Source organism: Ovis aries, chromosome 20 (assembly GCF_016772045.2).
Source record: "Ovis aries strain OAR_USU_Benz2616 breed Rambouillet chromosome 20, ARS-UI_Ramb_v3.0, whole genome shotgun sequence".
Classification (NCBI taxonomy): domain Eukaryota; kingdom Metazoa; phylum Chordata; class Mammalia; order Artiodactyla; family Bovidae; genus Ovis; species Ovis aries.
In genome coordinates this window covers 10,742,580-10,764,004 of record NC_056073.1, presented here as the reverse complement: position 1 = coordinate 10,764,004, position 21,425 = coordinate 10,742,580, and the positions used below count along the sequence as shown (strand labels likewise).

The following is a 21,425-nucleotide window of genomic DNA, read 5'->3' as shown; positions in this document are numbered from 1 at the left end:
TGTCCCGAGTGGACAGGTCTTGTGTTCCAGCTGGACCAAAGCACCCCAAGGGCAGACTAAGTGACAGCCCTTTCTGTTGCCCTATTCACGTTGGCCTGGGTCCTCCTAGGCACACAGTAGGTGCTTCTTATACACCCACGCTGAATTCAGTTCAACAAGGCTATTTGTGAGAATGGAACATGGATGAATTGCTTTGTAGGAGCTCTGACACTCACAGTTAATTGCTTTGTTTTCGGCAAGGACAAAGGACGGAGCTGTCTCTTTTCTCCCACCCACGCAGCAGGCCCCGTCTTTCTCTGGACTCTTTTTTTTAATTCCTTTATTTTTGGCCGTGCTGGGTCTTTGCTGCTGTGTGGGCTTCTATCTAGTTGTGGCGCACTGGCTTCTCAGCACGTGGGCTCTAGAGCACAGTTGTGACGCAGGAGTTTAATTGCTCAGCTGCATGTGGGATCTTCCTGGATCAGGGATCGAACCCATGTCTCCTGCATTGACAGGCAATTCTTTACCCCTGAGCCACCAGGGAAGCCCCTCTCCAGACTCTTATTTACTCATTTTTTGGCCATGCCACACGGTTCATGAGATCTCAGTTTCCCAACCAGGGATTAAACCCCACCCTCTGCATTGGAAGTACAGAGTCAACCACTGGACCACCAGGGAACTCCCTAGAGTCCTCTAAGAAAATTTTTAGGGAAGGGAAGGGAAGGGGTCTGATCTCTTGGAGTCTGGCCTTCTAAGGGTGCTTGACAGGCTCAGATGAGGCCACGATCTCTCAGGCTTAAAGCAGGAAAGGTTAGATCGACTTGTTTTCTCGGTCGTTGAGCCCTGCTCCCTTGCAAACAAGAGAAACTGCAGCACTGGCAAGCCAAAGTGCTGTCTCACACACTGGAAGCGCCGGCAGGTAGAAAAGGAATTAGATTCTGGCTGCCGAGCGGCAGGCCTGGCACTGTGGAGGGCATCTCTGGGAGGCTGGTTTGGGCTCAGGAAGGCCCTTCTAGTGTCTGAAGTGCCTGAAGAGGGAATAGGCTTCTGCCAGGAAAGACCCTCATCTCAGGCTCTGGCGTCAGCCTAGGTGTCCATCGCACATGCCCAGCTGTATGTGGCCGCTCCTCAGACTTAGCCTCCTAAACTGAATGCGCCGGCTAGAGCCCCTGCCGCCCTCCTCTCCTCTGGCCAGCCGCTTCCCCCTCCTGTGCCATCATCGTGGGGACCACGGCCCCTGGGGAGGCATCCCTGATGCCTTCTGCCCCGCATCCCACACCCAGTCCACGGCTGAGTCCTGCTCCTCCTGCCACCTGGATATTCTGAGGCTTGTCCCCTTCCTTCCTGTCCACCCCCACCATCACCATCTCCCCCGTGGGGGTGGGGGGCTTTGCGACAGCCTCCTAATGGCCTTTCCACTTCTACTCAGTAACCCAGAGCTGCCTACAAAATGGTAATCGACCACACTGCTGCCCTGCTTACTACCTGGCTGTTCACTTCACCCGCTGTCTCAGCCTGGTTCGCCCCAGGGAGCAGGGAGCCTCCACCCCAACTGATGTCCGACAGGGCCCTTTACCTACAAGGAAAGGCCGAGCTCCTTCACAAGAGGGTCAAGCCCCCGCGACCTGCAGTGTCTGTGCAGCTGAGGTGGGGGCGTGTATGAGCGGCCGTATACATCACAGCTCTAGGAGCCCCTGGGGTCTGGCCCGCTCCCCGTCCCTCTGCCCACCCTCGCTTTCAGCCCATTATGCCATCTGAGGCTCTCTGAACCTCCATCTGGCTCGGTCTCTGTGGCTTCATTTGTGCTGGTGCCTCCCCGGGGCTCCCTTTGCTCTTCTTGACCTGGTTGGGCCTCTACCGGGCCTCAGAGACAGCCTGTGATGCTCCTCCCCCAGGAAGGCCCTACCTGCACACCCACCAAGTCTGAAGAGGGTGCTCCTGTTCCCTCCTCCCCCACTAAAAGCAGGCCTGTTACCTGTTTATCATACTATGTGTGTGCGTGTGTGCTAAGTTGCTTCAGTCGTGTCTGACTCTTTGTGACCCCGTGGACTGTAGCCCACCAGGCTCTTCTGTCCATGGGATTCTCCAGGCAAGAATACTGGAGTGGGCTGCCATTCCCTCCTCCAGGGGAATCTTCCTGACCCAGGGATTGAAGCCACATCTCTTAGGTCTCCTGCACTGGCAGGCAGGTTCTTTACACTAGCGACACCTGGGCAGCCCTTATCATACTTCCTCCCTCCCCTCCCCCCTCCTCCCTCCCCTCCCCACCCCCCCTCCCCAAAGACCATGACATCCTCAGGGGTGGGGACGATGTCTCGCTCACTGTTGTGTCCAGAGCCCGCAGAGCTCCTGGTCCTGGGAGCCACTCAGTGCCTCCTTGCACAGGAGGGCAGACCCCCTACCAGCCCTGGGGACCCTGAAGACGCTGGGGACGTGAGGAGAGAGAGGAGAAAGCTTCGAACTCCAGCCCGGGAGTGGGGAGGTTGCTGGCCCCTAGGGGGCGCTGGTCCCCTGCACGGCGTCTGGGGCCGCTTAGGCTGGAGAGTCTGGTACATGGGGAGGGGGGGAGGGGGTGTGCATGCCCAGTGGTGGTGGAAACCCCAGAACAAACAGGATGTTTTCTCAGTGCCCACTTCACAGGAAGATCTGAGAACAAAACAGTGCTTTAATATTGAAACAGTTATAATTAGAGAGTGCATGTGGTACAGGCTAATTTAAAGATAACAGATGACTTCAAAGACATATGCTTGTGGCCAGGTCTTTTGGTGATGCCCAGACCCCCAAGAGTCCATGTGCATTCCCCTCTGGTGGGAGAGCTGCTCTGGAGTAGATGTTTGAGTTGCGGTAAATACTAGAAGCCCCACACCCTCATGGGACAGACTGAGAGATCCAGGAACAGTGTAGTCTCGGGGCTGCAATGTGCCCCCGTCTCAGCAGCTTGCCTAGGGAACTGTCGTCCTACGAACACGCCAGGCAGCACCAGATCCTCTGCGTGGCCTTCAGGCCTGTGGCGGTTCTGAGGTTTGTGCTGGGTTTGTCCCGCCAGACTTCTCTCCCCCGTTCCTGCCTGCACAGCTTGCCAGACCTCCCACCTGAACTTCCCACCTGGGCCTAAGCTCCAGCTCTTTCTTCCTTCTGCGTCTCCCTAGTCACCCTTGGCTTCCTCCTTCTCTTCTGCCCCAGGGCCACACCCAGCCCCTGCAGAAGCGCTCCTTCTTACCTGGTAACTGGGTTTTATTGTGTGTGTGTGTTTTTTTCCTCGGCAGGTGGTAAACCCAAAAAAGAAAATGAAGAAAAAGAAATATGTGAATTCGGGCACAGTGAGTAGCCACTCCCTCTCTGAGGCGGATGTAGACTTCCTGAGCCCCGAGCTAGGTCTGGTGGTCTGTGCGGCTTTGCTGCAGGGTGTGGGAACCAGACCTGGGGGTTGGGGGTGGGGAGGAGTGGGGCTGACGGAGCAGTGGGGGTCCGGGGGGACGGGCCCTGTGATGTAGGATGAAAAATCCCAGAGAGAAACTCCCGTGGGGGGCTCTTGCTGCAGGAAGGAAAAGGACTCGAACTTATTGGGCTCTTACTCTGGGAAATTCCCCGTTGGGGTGCTTTTCACAGGTTGTTTCCTTAAGAGGCAGGCATTATCATCCCCTCGTCACAAGAACGGAAACCAAGGCCCAGGCAGGGAAGTGACTCAACCAAGGTCACAGAGCTGGAAGGTGGTAGACAGAGCAGTGAGCACAACAGTTAAATCTGCAGCTTGCAGCTGCTGTGGACACGGCCTCCTTAACCAAGACCATCCTGGGATCACACTGGCCCAGCGGCTTCCGGGGGCTGATCCTCAGCACACTCCTGCATTTCTTCAACAAATATTTACTGTGTGCTCCCAAGTGCCAGGCACTGTTTGGGGCAAGAGGGAATAAGACTGATGCAAATCCCTGCCCCCCTGGTACTTATTGTCAGGTTGGGGGGTGGGGGACAGAAGACAAGTGCTCCCGCAAATACCTGTGTGTGCCAGGTGGTTGGGGGTGCTGTGGAAACAAAGTATAGTGAAGTGTGGAATCTAGAAAAATGACATAGACGATCTTACTTGCAACGCAAATATAGAGACAGACATAGGAAACAAACAAATACCAAGGGGGAAGGCTGGGATGAATTGGAAGACTGGGGTTTACATATACACACTATTGATACTATGCATAAAACAGATAACTCATGAGAGCCTACTGAATAACACAGGTTCTGTGGTGACCTAAATGGGAAGAAAATCTGAAAAAGAGGGGATATATGTAAACATATAGCTGGTTCACTTTGCTATACAGAAAAACCTAACAACATTGTAAAGCAACTATACTCCAATAGAAGTTAATTTTAAAAGTATAGTGAGATAAATCAATAGAGAATGCAAGGGCCCAAACTTGCTATTTTATATAAAATAGCCAAGGAAAGCTTCTCTGAGAAGATAACCTTTAAGCAGAAATTTAAGCAAGGTGAGGGAGTTAAGTATTAAGGATATCAAGGAAAAAGAGTTCTAGCTGTAGGGATCAGCATGTGCAAAGGCCCTGAGGTGGAGCCCACCAAAGCATTTATAGAACAAACCGATGTCTTAGCAGCGCAAACATACCCAAGTCTGCGCCCTTCATGTCCCTCCCACTCTAGAGGGCCACTGCCCCAGAGCGGATACAGCCAAACGCAGCCATTTGAGTCAGGCCAACGGCAACTCTAGACCAGACGAGGCCACAGGCAGGGGCCCCCAGGATTCCTCCCAGGAACCTTTTCTCCATCTGTAAAATGGGTCTAATATATCATCCCTACCCTGTTGAAGGCACAGGGTGGCTGTGGCAGACACATGGGAGATGCAGGACTGTAAGCTGGACTCTGCTGACCACCACTTCTCTGATTATAGCTGCTTCACATGCAGACATGGAGTAATACTTCCTTTGTCCAAAGGTGCAGGGTTTCTCAGTGGGGATGTTGTCAGCATTGGGGGCAGAATAATTCTTTGTCTTACAGGACTTCCCCATATGTGGTGGGATGCTTAGCCTCCCTGGCCTGAGCCCATAGCTAGCAGTAGAACCCCAGTCATTGTGAGACCCCAAAGCTCTCCCTCATGTTCCCAAATGCCCCTTGAGAGGGCAGCACCTTCCCCAGCTAAGAAATATTAGATGTACAGCTAAAATAATAATAATAATAATAAGGTATGAAACCCACTGATCTCATCCAGCTTTCTTGCTTTAGTGATAAAGAAACTGAGACCCAGAGAGGGGACATGATGCCTCAGGTCACAGTGAGTTAGGGAAGGGGCAGGGCTAGGCCCAGGTCTCCTGACTTTCCTTTGATCCAGCATTTCCCAATCTTTACCATTAAAAAAAAAAAAAATCACTCAGGGTTCAGGATCCCTATTAAAATACAGATGCCCAGGCCAGTTCCCTGGGGTTCCATTTTAGGAAACCCAGGCTGGGAGCCCAGGAATCTATATTTAGTGCTTCTCAGACCTTACTTGCTATGTGCAGGATTTCCTGGGGATCTTGCTGAAATGCCAAGAGTCTGCATTTCTATCCAGTGATGCTGATGCTGCTGTTCAGGGACCACCCTCTGAGTACCAAGTCCCTGAGTCAATTCATATGGCCAGCCAAGTTCAGCAATTAATTGCTTCATCCCAGGGCCTGAAGTGGAATTCAACCCTGACTGCATGTTAAACTCAAGTGAGGAGCCAGAAATAAACCAGAGCCATATCCCTACTCCAGAAAGCCTGATGATATTGGTTTGGGGTCTTCAGTCCAGCCACAAGATGTTTTGAAAGCTTCCCGTGGAGTCTAATGTTCATAGAGGAGAGGCCACTGCCACAGTCCACTCCTAGACACTAGGGAGGCTTTGTCCGTCCACAGCGAATGGGGGTCTCCAAGGCCCAACTCAGTACTCACAGACTCTCCATCATTTGGGCTAATGCTCATCCGCTTTGTCAAGGGGAAGCCCTCCCTGGTCTCCCCACCGAGTTGATAAAGATGACTGAATCTGTACCAGTAGGGGGCGCTACAAATCCTAGAGTGGAATTCTCTGACCCTGGTAAAGTGTCCCCCGCCCCATTCTTGCCTCATTTAATTGACTTTGCCAAGATTGAAGGCAGGATGAGAAAGGGATGACAGAGGACGAGATGGTTGGATGCGATCACCAACTCGATGGACATGAGTTTGAGCAAGCTCCGGGAGCTGTTGATGGACAGGGAGGCCTGGGGTGCTGCAGTCCATGGGGTCGCAGAGTTGGACACGACTGAGCAATTGAACTGAACTGAACTGCCAAGCTTTCATTTGTCTCCACGATCCTAAATCATTATCATAACCCACTGCCAGGTAGTTGCCTGTCTTGGGAAAGCTGATGCCAAAGCTGCCAGGGGCATAGGTCAAGCAGCATCTGCTTAGGCAAGAGGGCCTCAGGTGCTTAGTTACCTCCAGGGAAAGGACAGGCTACTTAGGAGGGGCTTGGGTCTGAGAAGGTAGAGATGGGCGATGCTAGAGGAATGAGGTGGGACAAGTAAGGTTTAAAACAAGCGCAAACCAAAGAGGCGTATTTCAAGATTAAAGCATATGTGCGTGCTCAGTCCTGTCCCAACTCTTTGCGACCCCATGGACTGTAGCCCACCAGGCTCTTCCGTCCATGGAATTTTCCAAACAAGAACGCTGGAGTGGGTTGCCATTGCCTACTCCAGGGGATCTTCCCGACCCATGGATCGATCCGGGTCTCCTACATTGGCAGGTGGATTCTTTACCACTAAGCCAACAGGGAAGCCCTTCAGGATTAATATGGAAGCACGGAGCTTGTCAGCACTGACAGATCTTAGCCCTGTGTCTGGAGGACCCCGCTGCTCCCTCTACACCCATGTCCACTAACAGAAAACTCAGTTCCTCGGCTTGAGCCCCTGTACTCCAGCGACAGAGACAGGGCCCTTCCAGGATGCAGTTTGGCATCGAGGTCAAGAGCACAGGGTCTGGGGCCAGACAGATCTGAGTTCCCATCTTACCTGGTCACGTCCTGGTAGTGTCCTTGGATATACCGCATCACTTCTTTGAGCCTCAGTTTCCTGGGCTGGAGAATGGAGATAATAATAGTACCTCATAGAGTTGTCATGGGCACTGTTTGCAATGATGTGGGCGAACCTGGCACATGCTGGGGGCTCCATCACCATCTGCAAAGCTCCCTGCACCCCCTCTCTGCTCAGTGCTCCCCACTGACCAAGCCTCTTTTTGTTTTCAAGGTCACGCTGCTTTCCTTTGCTGTGGAGTCAGAGTGCACATTTCTTGACTACATCAAAGGAGGGTGAGAAGAGATGCAGCCTGGTTTCTTTGGCCTCAGGGGGAGGGAAGGGCCCCCCCGCAACACGGACCTGAGCTGAGCTGACCGCACCTGGCCTCTCTGAGGTCCTGGCCAGAGCCTGGGGTCCTGGGCTCTGATCAGACCTCCGGTATCTGGGCTCAGACGACTCCCCAGAGCCCTGCAGGGCCCTGATGTGACTGCAGAGGGCGCTGCTGAGCCATGGAGGCTTGCTTGGGTTGTGGGCGGTCTCTGCAGAGGGGACCTGCAGGTGGTAGGGACTGCGTGAGACTCCATGGCAAAGAGAACTAAGGGCTTAGGGAGGTGGAAAAGCCCTAATCTAAGCATCAGGAGGCCCAAGCCCTAGGCCCCTCTTTGCTGTGAACTGGCTGGGGTACTTTGGGCACATCACTTTCCCTCCCTGGGCATCCATCTCCTCCGCTTACACAGAGAGGTTGGAATTTAGTGAATTCTAAGGTTCCTTCCTGCTCTGAGCTTCTGATATGGTCTGTCTGGGAGGCGGTGATTAATCTGCCCAGTGTCATTAGGGACCACAGGAGAAACTGGGACAGAGGCCAGGGGATGGTCCAACACAAGTTTAAGGAACAGAGACAACCAGAGGGGTTGGCCTCCGGGCCAAGGCAAGCAGAGAAATCTGGAGACTCCGGCCAAACAGCTCATGAGGAAAGAGCCTGACTCTGCAGTGAGGTCCTGCCCAGCACGCTCCCTGCCGGGACAGGTGCCGGGGCAGGGGTGTGGGTAGCCGAGAGCCCACAGGTGCAGGCAGGTGAGTGACTACACCTGTCTGGAAAGGAGACAGGCGGGGCCATTGCCAAAGGTTCATCCCAGCCAAGCCGGCGCTTGGCTGCCTGGTTCTCAGGGCAGAGGGAGGAGTCAGGCCCTGGGAAGCCACACTTACTCTCCCATGACGTGACTCCCTGCTGCCTCGAGCCTGCAGCCCGCAGGCTTGCAGCTCTCCTTGTCCCCACTGAGCACATGCCCTTCCCGCAGTCCCCCAGAGGCCTCCCCGTCCCTCCCCCACGTCAACTCCAGCCCCTGCCCTTGCTCCTTCCCCAATCAGAACTGCTCTGTGCTCTATCCTATTGAAAAACCACCCCTGATATCCCATGGTAATTTTCAAGCAACCCTCACATCCTGTTTATCCTTCCCATTTGCATGCATGCACGCTAAGTCGGGTGTGCCCGAATCTGCGACCCTGTGGGCTGTAGCCCGCCAGGCTCGTCTGTCCGTGGGCAGACTGCCCCCAATTTACAGGATACAGGGGGCCAGGGAAGATGATTATCTCCATTTTACAGAAGATGTCCGAGGCCACACCGCTTAGTCAGCGGCAGGGTTCATCCCATCATCCACAGGCTGCGTTTCTTCCATAGTAATGAATCCACCGAGCTTCCCTTGTGGCTCAGTTGGTAAAGAATCTGCCTGCAGTGCAGGAGACCTGGGTTTGATTCCTGGGTTGGGAAGATCCCCTGGAGAAGGAAATGGCAACCTGCTCCAGTATCCTTGCCTGGAGAACACCATGGACAGAGGAGCCTGCAGGCTGCAGTCCATGGGGTCGCAAAGAGTCAGACACGACCGAGCGACTCAACCGCCACCACCCCCACCATTGAATCCGCCTCATAGCTACGAGGTGGGGTGTGAGAGAGATGGATGAGTCCAAGGGCTGGGTGCTGTGAGGTCTCGTCATCTTGCTGAGAGGGCGCTCTCAGAGGCAAGCCCTGGCCCTCCTCCTCTCCTCTCTTCACACTCTGGAGAGCCTGGGTGAGCGAGCCGGCTCTAGGGAGCGAGAGGCCAGCATGCGTGTCCAGGCAAGCAGCTGATGGAGGCATTTGTCTAGGGATTCTCTCCTCCCTCACCCACCTGGACCAGGAGGAAGGTTCTGGGCGCCTGTGTCCCCTTGGAGTCAGAGATGGAACTGGTTGCTGAGCAGCCTGTCCTTGCCCTTAGGCAGGAGAGGCGAGCCTGCAGGGAGTCACTTTTTGACAAAAGTACCTGCTTTTCAGTCCCTTCCTTCCCTGAGCCATTTCAGAACGAGAGCAGGAAAGACTGCTTAAGGAGTGAAAAGCCTGCCTCTCCCTCACCTTTTTTTTTTTTTTTTTAAATGTGGACCATTTTGTAAAATCTTTATTGAATTTGTTACAACATTCAGTTCAGTTCAGTTGCTCAGTCATGTCTGAGTCTTTGCGACCCCATGGACTGCAGCACACCATGCTTCCCTGTCCATCATCGACTCCTGGAGCTTACTCAAACTCATGTCCATTGAGTCGGTGATGCCATGCAACCACCTCATCCTCTGTTGTCCTCTTCTCCTCCTGCCTTCAGTCTTTCCCAGCATCAGGGTCTTTTCCAATGAGTTAGTTCTTCTCATCAGGTAGCCAAAGTATTGGAGTTTCAGCATCAGCATCTGTCCTTCCAATGAATATTCTGGACTGATTTCCTTTTAGGATGGACTGGTATGATCTCCTTGCAGTCCAAGGGACTCTCAAGAGTTACAACAATGCTTCTGTTTTATATTTTGTTTTTTTGGCCACGAGGCATGTGGGATCTTAGCTTCCCAACCAGGCTTTGAACTCTCACCCCCTGCATTGGAAGGTGCAGTCTTAACCATTGGACCACCAGAGAAGTCCCTTCTCTCACCCTCTATTTGGAAGAGCCAGGCTGACAGGGTCCGTCAGCTGTAGTCCTGCAGGCCAGAACCGCCTCTTGCCACCCTGTGGCTCCTTCTCCCTCAGAGCTTGGAGTCTACTGAATGCTCTGGCCGAGGGCAGCAGACAAGGGGAAGGCGTCTGGGGAGGACTGTCCCTGGCCAGCAGACCCTGGGTGGGGTCTCCTGCTCACCAGGTCCTTCCCCCTTCCCGGAGATGGAAGGTTTCCTGAGCAGCAGCTCAGCTGTGATCAAGTGCAGCGAGGGCTGTGGTTTCTGATAGGGACTCCTCAGGGCACGTGAGGTGAGCCCTGCGTGCGTGCTAAGTCACTTCAGTCATGTGGACTCTTCGTGACCCCATGGACCGTAGCCTGCCAGGCTCCTCTGTCCATGGGATTCTCCAAGCAAGAATACTGCAGTGGGCTGCCATGCCCTCCTCCAGCGGGTCTTCCGGACCCAGCGATCGAACCCGGGTCTCTTATGTCTCCTGCACTGGCAGGCGGGTTCTTTACCACTACTGCCACCTGGGAAGCAACCTCACCGTATATCATCCATGGTCAAAACTCAGAGCAGAGTCTTCCCAGGTGGGATCCCAGAGCCCCCTCCTCAGAATCGCTGCTTGAAGGCAGCTGTTTGCTGATTCTGGGGCCCCATCTCAGACCAACTCCCTCCCTGGGAGGGAGGCCCTGGGACAGTCTTTGTAAACAAGCTCCCCTGGTGACTCTACACTCACTGTGTGTGAGAATCACAAGACTAGACTTTATCAGGGATTCGTGTCTCGTCAGCTTTGTTTTATCAGCATCTGGCACGGAACCTAGAACAGCCAAACCCTCAGAAAGTTTTAACCCTGAATATGAATCCTCAAAGCCTAATTTTTTTGTTGTTATGGAAAAATTCCAAACACAGGCAAAAGTGGAGAGACGGTGTGATAAACCCCCAAGTACCCTCCACCCAGATTCGACAGTTACCAGCTCACAGAGTCTTGTTCCACACATTCACCCTTCCACCCAATTATTTTGAAGCTCCAGACATCATGTCTCATCCCCTAATTACTTCAGGATGTGTCTCCAAAATAGAAAAGGACTCTCTCTTTGTAAAATTTAACAGCAATACCAAAATCACACCTAAAAACCAAGTAGTTCCTTAATGCCAACTGTCTAGTCAGTACTCAAATTTCTCCAGTTGTCTTATAATGTTTTTGAATTGGTTTATTTGAATGCAAAATCAAGGTAAGGTCCATATATTGAGATTGGTTGATTTGTCTCATAATTATCTTTTGTTTTTTGATCACGCCGCTCCTTGTGGGATCTTCGTTCCCCAACCAGGGGTTGAACCGGGGTGCCCTCAGCAGAGAAGGCGCCCAGTTCTAACCACTGGACCACCAGGGAATTCCTCATTATCTTTTCATCTAGTGGTTCCCCCAAGTGCCTGAAGGGCTTGCTAAAACAAATTCCTGCACCCCACCAGGGGATTCTGGTTCAGTAGGTCTACTGGGGGCCTGAGACTCCTCACAGATTCCCATGTGATCCTGATGCTGCTGGCCCAGGGGGGACCTTCCAGTAATGCTCCTACAGAATTTCCCACAGGCTACCCCTGCATCCTCCACAGACCCTCACTTAACGTATTCCTCTGTCCCCTGTGTTTCCTGTAAACCACTGGTAGATAGTTCTGGAAGCTCAGCTGATTCCAGTTCCATTTTTTTGGCAAGACAGCTTCATGGGTGGTGTTTTGTTCTTCTCTCAGGTGATGCCCAATGCCTGTTTGTCTTTTTTTTTTTTTTGCCAGGTTAAACAGTAAGGCTAAATCAGCTTTAACCCTGAATCTGACTCCAAATCTGAGCCAGGAATACAGGGAAACCCTACTTCACTGGCCTCCGGGGGGGCCCAGGGGCAGGGTTTGGAGAGGAAATAAGTGATCTTAGCCATGTGCCCAGCAGAACGTAAACATCTTTGGAGAGCTGTCCCACTGTCCTCACTTCTGATGCTCACAGCAGGCCTCTGGGGGAGGGTGGGGCGGATGCTACTCTTCCAGTTTTCCAGACCTGAAGGAGACAAATGCTTCACCAGGCTTCATACACGGCATGCAGTGGGGCTGGGGCAGAAGCCGGGGTTCTCACTCCGGTCCAGTACGCTTCACCCTCCCCACAGCCCTGCCTTTGGCCAGCTAACTCCCTTGTTGTCCTCCTTCTTCTAGGACCCAGATCAACTTCACAGTGGCCATTGATTTCACAGCCTCCAATGGTGAGTAGCAGGCATGGGCGGAGGAGCTGGATGGGGGCTGGGGGCCTGGAAAGGGGAGGGCTTTCCAGGACTGTGGTAGTTGTCCCTAGCTGGACGCCAGGTCTTCCATACTCTCTGGCCTCATCCTCCCAAAGAGGAGGAACGTGGGCCTGGAGAACCAAAGATACAGCCAGGGTGGCAAAGGTATTCGCTGATTGGATCGTGGTCACTCGCAAAGCCAGGCTCTGGGCCCACATACCCTGAGCCTTGCTCTTGAGGATGCCCAGCCTCCCTGGGGGAGTAGGGGAGCCCCGGGGCAGAGGTGTTTCCTCACAGGATCAAACTGCACACCCCCTGTGCAGGCCAGGGCTTCCCCGGTGGCACTAGCGATAACGAGCCTGCTTGCCAATGCAGGAGACGTAAGAGACGATTCCCTGGAGGAGGGCATGGCAACCCACTCCAAGTACTCTTGCCTGGAGAATCCCACGGACAGAGGAGCCTGGCGGGCTACAGTCCCTGGGGGTCAGACACGACTGAGCGACCGTGCGCGAGCAGAAGCATACTGTGCAGGCCAGCCCGCAGGCCAGAGGCAGGCAGAGGCAGGACTGGGAGGCGGGCACGTGGGGGCTCCAGGCCTCGCCTTTGCTCACGCTGCCCCAGCTTCCTTCCTTCCCTGACTTCTCCAGGGTGGCCGAGTGGTTGGGAGCAATCAGTGCCTAACTGTCAGAGCCATGACAATCTTCCCTGGATTCTGGACCCGCATTAATCCCTGCTCAATCAGAAGTTCCTCAGGTCTGGTAGTCCGCAGGCATGTCAGAAGCCTCTCTCTGCAGGCCTGCCACAGCGGAGTGCTGAGATGTCAGAGCTGAGGTGCGGTGCTTAGTATTCATAACAATGAGGAGAGTTACAGGAACATCTGTTTAATCCTCACAATAGTCCAGTGAGGCGGGGACTGTTATTAGTATAGTGTAGTGTTAGTCGATCAGCTGTGTCTGACTCTTTGCGATCTCATAGACCGTAGCCCGCCAGGCTCCTCTGTCCGTGGGATTCTCCAGGCAAAAATACTGCAAGTAGGTTGCCATTCCCTTCTCCAGGGGATCTTCTCGACCTAGGAATTGAACTCGGGTCTCCTGGATTCCAGGCAGATTCTTTACCATCTGAGCCACCAGGGAAGCCTGGGGACTATTGTTACCCCCATTCTACTGCTGGGAAGACTGAGGCTGAGTGGTTAACATTCGTATCCAAGATCACACAGCAGGAAGTAGAAAGAGGGTTAATACTTGGCAGCCTGTGCTGTACTACTCTCGTTAATAAACAAGTAACTAAAATATGGACCGTGTCAGTGGTGATAAGGGCTATGGAGAACAAGCCAGGAAGAGGGGTGGGGACTGTAGCTTTCAACAGGCTCCAGGAAAGACCACAGCAGACCTGAAGAGGGAGGGAGCGAGGCATGTGCACATCTGTGGAAGAGTGTCCCAGAGCGGAGGGATCAGCCCCTGCCAAGGCCCTGAGGCGGGGATGGCGAGAGGCTGGAACCGAGGGAGTAACGGGATGGTAGGAGATGCGAAGAGGTGTCACTGGAGCCCAGCTCCAGTGGGGCTGTGTGGGCCCTCGTAAGGACTTCAGATTCAGCTCTGGGTGAAATGGAAACATTGGGGCATTTTGAGCAGAGAAGAGGTGTGATTAGGTGAGTTTTGATGTAGACTCACCCTGACAGGTGTGCTGAGTGTGGACACAAGGCAGAGACCCGGAGATCAGGCTGCTGCAGTCCTACAAGCAAGAGGCTAGATTCACAGAGGGGGCACTCAGGCTCCATTCAGAGGGTTTCGCAGCCATGGTTTGCTCGAGAATTGAATGCTCAGTAAGGGAAGGAAAGGGATGCCCCTGGACACCCTCTTCTGCATTCCGAGCCCGGTGACTTGGCGTGTCCGGGCCACCCAGTGTCCCCCCTTGTCCCCACTTCGCAGGGAACCCCTCGCAGTCCACATCGCTGCACTACATGAGCCCCTACCAGCTGAACGCCTACGCACTGGCGCTGACGGCCGTCGGGGAGATCATCCAGCACTACGACAGCGACAAGATGTTCCCCGCCCTCGGCTTCGGGGCCAAGCTGCCCCCAGACGGCAGGGTGTCCCACGAGTTCCCGCTGGTAGAAGACCCCGGGAGAGAGGGCTGTGGCCTGGGGTCAGGGGGCCTTGCCCATCCTGCCCGCCTGGCTTTGTCAGGGCAGGCTGCATGCTGGGGCTTGGAGCGGGACTTGTATCGGAGCTCGGATCAGAACTCCACTCCCCACCTCGGTCACAGTCATCTCCCCTGTGAAGCCACCCACAGTGGGCTCTGCCCCCCTTTTCCCAACAAGACCCTGATGGAGGTGGAGTGGAGTCATGGCTGAACTATTCCCTAAGACCTCAGAAATGAGGATTAAAAGGGTCTGAACAACTGCAGGTAATTCTAGGATGGGAGGAAGTGTCTGAGCAGATAGGGAGTAGGACAAGGAGCCTGTCTGGACACTGCTCACCTGGAGCTTGTGCTGCCCTTCATGGTGGGCCTTGGGGCTCTCTCCCCAGCCCCCACCCCCGAGCCCCCACCAGAGAAGAGTCTAGGAGGGCCCAGGCCTGCAGGCCTCCTCCGTCCTGGCTCAGCTGCCCCCCGGACCACCCCTCTGCCCTCCTTCCCACCCCTCCTTCCTTCCTGGGCTCAGCTCCCCACCCCCTGTGCTCCCAGAACGGCAACCAGGAGAACCCCTCGTGCTGCGGCATCGACGGCATCCTAGAGGCCTACCACCACAGCCTGCGCACGGTGCAGCTCTACGGCCCCACCAACTTCGCCCCCGTGGTCACCCACGTGGCCAGGTGAGCACGGGGTCACTGGACAGCCCTCCCTGCAGCTCTCAAGGGGCTTCCTTCCGTCCCCGTCTTCTCAGGAAGGCGGGAGGGCGCGTCTCTTCCCACTGATTTACTTTTGGGGACGCCCTGACCCTAAAAAGACCCCCCTCCCACCAAAGAGCTGTCGCACCAATGTTCAGGGTCCTTGTGCGGGGGGTCGGCGTGCCCAGCGTCCCAGCAGACAGACCGCTGCCCCCTGCCCTGCCCCAGGAACGCGGCCGCAGTGCAGGACGGCTCCCAGTACTCGGTGCTGCTCATCATCACAGATGGGGTCATCTCAGACATGGCGCAGACCAAGGAGGCGATCGTCAACGTGAGCGGGGGGTGGGGACAGGGGGTGGGGAAATCTGGGGGTACACCTCCTTGCCTCCTTTGGGGAGACCTGTGGGGCATGGCTTCTCTTCTCCTGGTTTGGGACATCTTTGGGACCACTCCTGGTTTCTCGCTATAAAGCCTGGAGGGCCAACATCAGGGTTTGGGGGGTGGAGGGGGTTCCAGCTGATGAAGGATCCAACTGGCAAACTCTGTACCCACCTCTTCATCACACTGGGTGGTCCACTCCCTCCAGACTCCTATGGCTCTCTCGTTCACCTCTGGGGCTGCTGCCCCAGACCCCAGCCCAGCTTGGCCAGGTAGAAGAGATGGGAGATCCTGAGAGGTGGAGACCTGGAAACGTGGAACCCCCCACGGGGTGGTCTCCCTGCACAGGGGCTCTGGCCACAGCTGGCCCTCCCTCCAGGCCCACCTGATGGAAGTCCAGAGGCAGAGGAGAGGACGGGGTGTCTTGCAGAAGCAAACCTGTGACCCGCCTCCCCTCTGCCTCCCTCCTTCTCGATTCCCGCTTCCTCTCTGGTGTCCCCACTTCCATTCCCTTTGGTTGGTGCCCTCTTTCCCGCCTCCCTCTTTTTCTGTGTTTCTCCGTGTGTCTCCATCCTCCTCTTCTCCATTTCTTCCCTGACCGCCTCCCTTTCTTCTGTTGGCCCACGCCTTCCCTTCCCTACCCACGATCTCCCCTTTCTTTTAACTGGCCCCTCGGCTGGGCCCCCGCCCTTCCCACCCCCCTCCACCTCCTGCGTTGTCTCCCACATTGCCTCCCAGGCCGCCAAGCTCCCCATGTCCATCATCATCATCGGCGTGGGCCAAGCAGAGTTCGACGGTGAGTCCCCACCGCCCCCCGACATTTTTCCCCAGAGGTTTCAGGCCCTTGGGAGTGACCCCTCCCAAAAGAGCAAGGACTCATACCCCAGTCTGTGCGAGACTGTCTGGGTGAGCAGGCAGGGTGTGAGAGTGCATTTGTTTGCACAGGGAGGGGTGTGTCAAGGTGCGTACCCCACACCCACACCCCAAGGCTGTGGGGAGGAGGCCCCAAGTCACTCCTCCAGCCTCCACCCTGGGAGCCTGCGGGGGTGGCGGGGAGGGCTGCCCAGGACTGGGCTCCTCCTGTCTCCTGGCTTCAGCTTTCTCATCTCTGACATGGGGGCCTGGGCTGGCGGCCTCTGTCCTGCCAGGCTCAGGTGCCCTCCGGTTAGCTTCCCCACCGCTTGTCTTTACCCCCTCCCCCCAACAGCCATGGTGGAGCTAGATGGCGATGATGTGAGGATCTCCTCCCGGGGAAAGCTGGCCGAGCGGGACATTGTCCAGGTGAAGCCCAGACCTTGGCTTTCCCCACAGAAAACACAAGAGCCCCCCTAGCCAGGCTGACCTCACTCCCCCTTCTGGGGGCTTCTCTGGAAAGGGGCCCTGCAGGCAGGCATTGGTAGTCCTAGAATGGCTTGGCCATCATAGGAGATAGGAGTCAGTTGTGGGGCTGGACACCGGCCTCACCATGTCTGAGACTCACCCCTAGCCTGGTGTTACCCCAACTGCAACGCTCACACCCAGCCCTCCCTGAGCCTGCAGTGTCTCCTGTAGAACACAGAGGCCTAGTTTCTCGCACCTTGTGTTGCTTTCTGCCGGGCTGCCTTCCTAAGTGAGGTGGCAAACCCTGGGAAGGTGGAGGCGGTGTCTAAAGGGCTGCTGCAGCCCTTTTCAAGAATGAGTGTTGCCTGATTCACTGAATCAGTGCCAGCCTCCCCGCAGAGAATGGCAAATGTAACAGCAGACAGGTCTTTGTCCTCGGGGAATCCCTGTCCAGTCAAGCCTCAGAATGCGCCTCAGTAAGCACACACCCCTCTGTGACTCTGCTGCAGACTGAGGCCCTGGTGCTTAGGAGATTCAGAATAAAAAAAACCGACAGTCTCCATACTGCCTCCTCCCCCATTAAAAAATTCAGATGGGGGAGGGGTCATTCCAGATGTGGGGACCAAAGTTGGGGGGGCAGTCTGGGAGGTGTGTGCAAAGGCCTGGAGGCAGCCATGAGCCTGAGGCACGGGGGTGGGGGGTGGGGGCAGACATCTCCCGGGAGGAAGCCATAGGAGTGGGACTGTAGGTGTTGGGCCAGAAGGGGAACCCAAAGAGACAGGAGGAACTCTGTTGCAGAGGTGGGAGGAGGCCTGCAGGGTCCGTTTCCCAGAAACCCCGCATTCCCGTCAGCATTTCCTGAGCGTCTGCTAAGTTCTGCTAAGTGCCTCTGCTTGGTGCAGATACTTAATCAGAGATTAAGGAATCTTGTTCAGTAGTGTATCCTGGCATGAACAGTGTTCAGGAAGTTATTTTTTGAGTGAATGAAAGAATAATGACTACGGTACAGCCCTTTAGAGAATCACTATGGTGAGGAAGGCTTGGGGCAAGCCAGGCAGAGGCTGGGCAGGAGTGGGACAGGAGCCCAGGCCTGGAGATTTAGGGGGTGGGGACTGGTGTCCAGAGGGAGACCTGGCCTCACCCTGCCTCCCCCTGCTGGACAGTTCGTGCCCTTCAGGGACTACGTGGACCGCACGGGCAATCACGTGCTGAGCATGGCGCGCCTGGCCCGTGACGTGCTGGCCGAGATCCCCGACCAGCTGGTGTCCTACATGAAGGCACAGGGCATCCGCCCGCGCTCCCCGCCCACGGCCACGGCTCGCTCTCCCCCACAGTCCCCGGCCCGCACACCCCCAGCTTCCCCGCTGCACACGCACATCTGAGCATGTGGTCTGCTCAGACGGCTGGGGCTTAGACCAGTAGAAAGGTGGGCGGGGCGCCCAGACCCTGCTGCGGTCCACCCTGCCCAGCCTCTGGAACACGTGTGCCTGGGAGGCTGGTGGGGCGGGGCTTCTGGAGACTCCTCCCACACTGCTCCATTCCCCGAAGTCTGGTGGCACAGGTGATGGAGTTGGGGATCTGGGCCCCTCCTTCTCTTCTTTCACCGACGCCTGGTTCTGGACCAGCCAGGAAGATGCTAATCAGGACCATCAGGGTCCCCCTCAGCCCACCTAGGCAATCTTCGTGTGCTCCTTTATCACTCTGAGCCTGGGCTGAGCTTCCCACCACCAGGTCGCCCGCTCTTGTGGTCTACTCCTATACCAGCCCCCTGACCCCCACCTCGGTATCTCTCCTGTCCCTGTTTCTAATGAACCCCATGAGGCTGCTGGGTTTTGAGGAATGCCCAAACACGTGACCCCCTCCCTGGGACCCTTGCATGTAGCGGGAGTACTACAGACCCATGAAGGAGACGCCGTGGTAGTGGATGGAGGCCGTGTGGTGGGCGAGGAATGGAAGCTTATCAGGCTCGGAGTCCTTCCTGGTGCCTCTCCAGCCCAGTATGATGCTGGTTCTAGACAGAAATCCACAGGCCTCTCCTGGTCTGTGCCCATAGGGACCTTAGCAGTTGGCTCCTGGCCTCAGACAGCCCCTTCTCTCCCCAGAGGCTGCCCAGGGTCCTTGGGGTGCAATCCTCTACCACCCACCTGGAGGCTTGGGCAAAAAGCAGCCCTGCTCCAACACTCTGACACTGCCCCTCTATCCCATGGGGATGGGGCACCCCTGGGTTTAACCCTGCCTCCAGCCCCTGCTGGCTGCAGGATCCCAAGCAAGGCCTTTCTACCTTCTGGATCTCAGTTTCCACATCTGTAAGGCAAGAGGGTTGACCAGATGGCCCTGGGTTTACCTTCAGCTCTAATGGTCTAAGAGTCTACGGTCATCCCGTGTCCAGCTTCCCCCATCCCACTCCTCACTAGTGCTGCCCTTGAAGGCCGTCTTGGCTCTAGGGTCACCCTGTTCCATCCCATCACCCCAAATCCACCCTAGTCCCTCAGCCTTGGGCTCCTGGCCTCTGAGCCAGAGCCCTTGCCCCTGTTGTGGGAAAGGTGAGAAAGATGATCTCATGCCTGGGCCTCTCCACAGCTGCCCAGCCTTTACCCACCTGGGGAACAGGTCATGCATGCCAGTCCCTCCTGCTGCATGGGGCTCCTCTGCCCACTGAACCTCCCATGCCTGGTGGAGACCAGGCCACACCACTTCTGTTGCGGACACTGCTTCCCTTCCCATCATGCATGATGGTGGCGTTTCTATGCTGTCTGGTCCTGTGCCCGTCTCTAAGACAGTCTCTGTGTGGAATTTGCCTTAAACTGAAGTAAATTGGATTCTTTTACTAGAGTTCTTTGTTTTCCTTTGTCCTTTGAAAAATAGCACAGATGTTGCTGTGTGTTCTCCTCGCTCTCTTTTTTCCCCTCTTTTGTTCCACAAAAATGTGCTGAACAGCTATGTGCCAGGGTCCGTGCTAGGCACTGCGGATGCAGCAGTGAACGAAACACAGGGGCCCCATCTCCATGTCGAGCTTACAGCGGACACGCAACAGGACAGGGGAAACACAATAAGCACGTAAACGAATAGGTAAATGACGATTTCCAGTGGTGGTAAGTGTCACAAAGGAAAAGAAGAGCATAAGACGATAGAGAGTGACAGGGTGACGTTTTAAATGAGGTGGTCGGGGAGGGGCCCTCTCTGAGGAGATGACAGTTAGATGAACCCTAAACAAAGGAGAGAGAGAGGCATGCTGGTATCTGAGGCAAAAGGGCTTCAAGGAGCAGGAGCAGCACATAGAAGGCCCTGGGGTGTGTTTGAAGGACAGCAGGAAGCCAGTGGGTTGAACCTGCATTAAGGAGGGAAGAGTAGGCGTTTCCTTGGTGCTCCAGTGGTTGAGATTCCACACTTCCATTGCAGGGGGCACAGGTTCAATCTCTGGCCAGGGAACTAAGATCCTGCATGCCACAGCGGGCAGCCAAAAGCAACAAGGAGGGGACAGTGCAGGAGATGGGCTTGGGGGTGGAGAATCTGGAATGCGCAGGGCCTTGTAGGTCACAGTATGGTCTTCAGTGTTACTCTGAGTCGATCAGGAAGCCACTAAGGAGGTGAGACAGGTGAGCAACATGATCAGATTAGTCTGTGAGTGACTTTATTGCATTTGCTCACTCATCTCTCAGCAAGTGTTGAGTGAGCATTAGTGCCAGGCCCTGCCCAGGTTTGGAGACCCTGCTCACACACAGTTGCACCCTTCACAGGCCTCTAACCCCTGCTTTGGAGAAATAAGCAATAAATACTACCGCCCTAAGGTATCAATACAAAACCAGTGGGAAGGGCCAGGATCTGTGAGTACCAAAGGGGGGACTCTTGGGACAGCCTAGACCATTGGTCCCCAACCTTTTGGGCACCAGGGACCGGTTTCCTGGAAGACAGTTTTTCCACAGGGTTGTGGGGATGGTTTCGGGATAATTCAAGCACATTACATTCATTATGCCACTGCTGATCTGACAGGAGGCCAAGCTCAAGGAGTAATGTGAGCGATGGGGAACGGCTGTAAATACAGATGGAGCTTTGTTTGCTCACCCACTGCTAACCTCCAGCTCTGTAGCTCTGTTCCTATCAGGCCAAGGATCCACACCAGTCAGTGGCCCAGGGGTTAGGGACCCCAAGCCTAGACAACTCACAGATCGCATGTCCAGGATGCGTTACTGCTCCTGTGTGGCAGGGCCGTCTCTCCTCCCTTGCAGCCCTGTCGTAGGGCCAGAATAACATGCAGGTGTGCACATATGAAGCGTGTGACATGCGCAGGACCTGCTGCGCTCAGTGTGCAATAAACACCACCTTCCTCCTCATCGCTCTTCACAGATAAACTCCTGTGGCCACGAGGGCCCAGGATCACAGGGAAAAGGGGTCTCTCCCTTCTCTGGGTGAGTTTGCTCGCAGATTAGCCCTCCAGGCAGCCATTCCCAACCTGCACATCACAAGACACTGGTACTCATTACACCAAAGTTTGGGACTTGCTTGCTTCTGACAATTTTATCGTAAATTAGAGCTGATTCACCACTGTCCTTATAATTAGATGCCCCTCTGACTTGCATTCTGATCTGCTTTGAGTGGGAACCGGGTGGGATCACAGCTCTAGAAGAAGGAAGTTCCCATAACCAGTGGCCTGATTTCCCTCACCTTGGGCACCCATGGGAAAGGGTTGGGAGGAGAAGACTG

At 55.2% G+C, this 21,425-nt stretch overlaps 1 protein-coding gene across 2 annotated transcripts in view; it reads left to right on the top strand.

Moving 5' to 3' along the window:
• The window catches only part of CPNE5 (copine 5), a 101,452-nt gene extending 81,896 nt beyond the window's left edge, over positions 1-19,556 (top strand). For both annotated transcript variants that reach the window (XM_027958670.3, XM_027958669.3), the window contains 9 exons: positions 3,246-3,299; positions 7,223-7,284; positions 12,134-12,180; positions 14,127-14,308; positions 14,884-15,011; positions 15,255-15,357; positions 16,143-16,200; positions 16,612-16,685; positions 17,888-19,556. In XM_027958670.3, the coding sequence (XP_027814471.1) occupies positions 3,246-3,299; positions 7,223-7,284; positions 12,134-12,180; positions 14,127-14,308; positions 14,884-15,011; positions 15,255-15,357; positions 16,143-16,200; positions 16,612-16,685; positions 17,888-18,106 (927 nt within the window). In that variant the 3' untranslated portion in view covers positions 18,107-19,556. The remainder of the gene's footprint in view (positions 1-3,245; positions 3,300-7,222; positions 7,285-12,133; positions 12,181-14,126; positions 14,309-14,883; positions 15,012-15,254; positions 15,358-16,142; positions 16,201-16,611; positions 16,686-17,887) is intronic.
• Positions 19,557-21,425: the final 1,869 nt, after the last annotated feature.